The sequence below is a fragment of the Bufo gargarizans genome, chromosome 1 (genome assembly GCF_014858855.1).
Source record: "Bufo gargarizans isolate SCDJY-AF-19 chromosome 1, ASM1485885v1, whole genome shotgun sequence".
Taxonomy (NCBI): Eukaryota; Metazoa; Chordata; class Amphibia; order Anura; family Bufonidae; genus Bufo; species Bufo gargarizans.
Window position 1 is genome coordinate 382,545,130 of NC_058080.1, and position 3,464 is coordinate 382,548,593.

Below are 3,464 nucleotides of genomic sequence, written 5' to 3' on the forward strand. Positions count from 1 at the left end.
TCAATGACCATCTTCTGTCCATTGTGTTCATGGTCTATGTGGCTGCTATAAAGCAAATCTCTAAATGCTGTTAACAGCAACTCAGGCAAGATCACCAACCCCATAATCAGTGATTTTCCTTCTTTCCCAGGAGTCCAGGAACTCTCTTCTTTTTCTGAGAACTCCCTAATGTTCCTGCAGAGCTGTCAAGTACAGTATGTTCTAGATTTCCCACTTCTCACCAATAGAAATAACGTTGGTCAAAAGTAAAGCTTTATTTAAAAAAAAATAATTAAAAAAATGATTAACTTTATTTAAAATAAAAAAAGGATGAACTTTATTTTTAAAGGATTATGGAATGTTTCATGACTTTTTTTTTATTAATTAGGGCAAGGCAGACATGAGGGACATTAAAAGGAGACATTCTTTTGGTCGGTTAGGGACATTACTTCAGTGTCCTGGTGATCTGGTATGTATGTATACCCATCTGTTGAGAAGAAGGATTTCACACTGATAGAGATGTTCTTCTGATCAGCTGGGTTCTGAACTATACACTGTGAGTGACTTTCATGTCCTGGTGATCTGGTGGTAGTGATATCTGGATGGAGCTTCCAGTACTATGTATATCCTTGTTCCCAGAGTCCTGGAGTCTGTATATCCAAGAATAGGAGAAATCTGATATATTTGATTGGACAGAACAACGGAGAGTCACATTACATTTTTTTTGTGTTTGGCATCACTTTAGTCCATATAGCCGGAGCGGGAACCGACTGAAATGAGAAAACCATGTTGGTTATGAAAACACCAGGTACTGACCACACGATCTATCACAATTTTTTTAGGGACTCTTCTTGATTGGCATAGTGTCACGAGGGTATCGAGAATCACGCCTGACTCCGTTATACCCGGGGTCAGGAAGTCGCAGCGGTTGGCTGCACGCTCTATTTAAGATAGGGCTGTTTTCCTTATGGTAGCTTTCTGAGTTTGCTTTGCAAACCCTTTTGGCTCACTCAGGGATCCGTAGCTCCTTCTCCTCAGCTGTTCCTTGTCCAGCACTCCCAAACCTCCTTATATTCCCCTCTCATACTTCTCTGGTTGCCAGAGATAGAGCTTCCTGCCTGGACATCTATCCTGACCCACTGGAGCTGTGTTGCTGCGTTCTCTGACTGTTGATTCAGAACGCTACCCTCCGGATCCCTGTTGGACCTTTGTGGACTGCTGTGGTCGTCCACCTGGGTGTTTGTGTTTGTCTGTATTTGTCTGTCCTCTCCCTGGTGTTTCCCTCTTAGTGCAGTGGTGCGGACTAGCGATCCCACCGGCCCGTTCACTATCTAGGGCTCATTTCAGGGAAAGCCAGGGTTTAGGCACGTGATCGCCGCACGGGTGAGGAACCCATCTAGGGACGTCAGGGCAGTCAGGTGCCAGCCGCAAGGTGAGTTAGGGGTCACCACCTTTCCCTCTCCCTTGGGCAGGGCTTTCCCTGTTTTCCTCCCTGTGCGTGACACCGGTCATTACACATAGCCAATAGTCAAACCACATTCTCCATCAACATATCTGTTGAGTTTTCAAGAACTGAAAAAAATTTGGGATTGTCTATGCAGGAAAAATACTTAGAAAACAGCTCTTAAAGTTCTAAAATAACAAAAGAAGACACAAGTCCCCTTACGAATCTCTAACGCTTTCTGGTCCCCATCTGGTCTTTTCTCTTTTCTCCGGCTGGCTCTGAAATTCTCAAACTTTACCTTAGCAACTGTGGCATACTTACTTACAGGCAAGTAGGACTAGGGACCAGGGTTCTAGGGCTGTCAACTTCTATGCTTGCAGATTTTTGAGCTCTCCAGAGGTTGGCCGTAGGACTGAAGATTTGCTCTTCCTGTAGGCTTGCCCCTCCACCTTCTACACAGGGCACAGTGACAAGTCAAGTGAGAAGTGGCTGGGCACAGCTCCCTAGCAGCCCAGTCAGGGTTAGCATTGTGAGGGGGGGCTTGTGGGATCCCATGGCTTTGGGGCCTAGCTAGTCCACTGCTTAGCAACAAGGTTCTTTGGTTCAATTGATATTTGTTAAGTTGCTTTATTTTTCTTTACTCAGATCTTTGACTACCGCACACTGGACATCTGATTACTGCCTTTCCTGATTTATTACTTTATTTCTATATAACAACCACTTCCCAGCCCTGACCTCCATTTTGTAAGACTACTCTTCTGCCTATAATTTCTGAGACCTGTCTTTGGAATTAATATCCACTTGCGAACAGCTGTTGCTATTGGAGTCCACTCGACGGAAAAGACTTGAATTCCCTTTTATGAGAATGGACAATCCCTTAGACTCTAGCCTTGAGTTTAGCCCTCAAGCGATGTGATGAGTCCACTATCTGTCCAAAAGCCCATCCATGACAATGGTGTCATTCATTACATGGTTATAATGAAATAAGGAACATGAAGAGTGTACTCTTGGTCCATTCCTCCTCCTTTTTATCTTATTAAAACAAGAATGGACCATAATGGGGAAAAGACGATAAAATACGGAATGGGTTTAGCATGAGGACATACCATAAACAATGATGTATTTCATGATTTCTGAAGGTTATTATGGCAGTGTAGACCCCGGTGTCTTCCATCCTCAGGTCGTGGATATGTAACTTGGTCCCATTATTGGACAGCTCCAGACAGTCGGCAAACTGAGGACTGTAGATGGTTAGTTGGTCTTTATGATACTTGACCATTTGGGTTGTCTTATTTTGGGTTAAAAAATTGCCACATAACATCTAGAACAAGAACTGATAGATCCGGATGATATAACTCTACTGAATGGTGGAGAATACCGTCTACTCGCTTAGCACCCTCTTCTTCTCGTGCAAAACACAAATTGAGGCAGAATTAATGAAACCTGAAAGACCTACCTGCTGGGAATGTCACATATGGTGACCCTCTCCAAAGGACCACCTCCAGACAGATTTTCAGTTCTATTGTATACTCTATATCAGGCATCCTCAAACTGCGGCCCTCCAGCTGTTGTAAAACTACAACTCCCACAATGCCCTGCTGTAGGCTGATACCTGTAGGCTGTTTGGGCATGTTGGGACTTGTAGTTTTGCAACAGCTGGAGGGCCGCAGTTTGAGGATGCCTGCTCTATATAGTGGTCATCTTCCTTGAGAGGATCACTTCTGTAGATCATTTTTCACAAAAAATTTGGGTGAAACATTGGACAGTCGTCTCAAAGACCTGTTTTATCCTGCATTACAAAGGCAACCTATTACTTTGAATGGACAATGTGTAATGCTTTATTTCACCTGTGGTGGCGCTGCTGGAAAAATGAACACTTACTGCCAGGTTTCGACGATCCCTGGGGAACACTGTATGATCATCTTAATGTTAAGGGGGTTACACACAGGGACTGGCAACCCCAAAAACAAACAATAGTACTCAGTGATACCCTGTTGCATGATACTAAAATAAATTAGAATATATTCATAGCAAAAAATCT

General features: G+C 43.6%; 1 protein-coding gene across 1 annotated transcript; it reads right to left on the reverse strand.

Moving 5' to 3' along the window:
- Positions 1-526: 526 nt before the first annotated feature.
- LOC122927400 (SLAM family member 5-like) lies at positions 527-2,702 on the reverse strand. Its single transcript, XM_044279210.1, has 2 exons — positions 2,504-2,702; positions 527-696 (listed from the first exon to the last, which is right to left on the reverse strand). Exons 1-2 carry the CDS (start codon positions 2,700-2,702, stop codon positions 527-529), a joined length of 369 nt encoding a protein of 122 aa, XP_044135145.1.
- Positions 2,703-3,464: the final 762 nt, after the last annotated feature.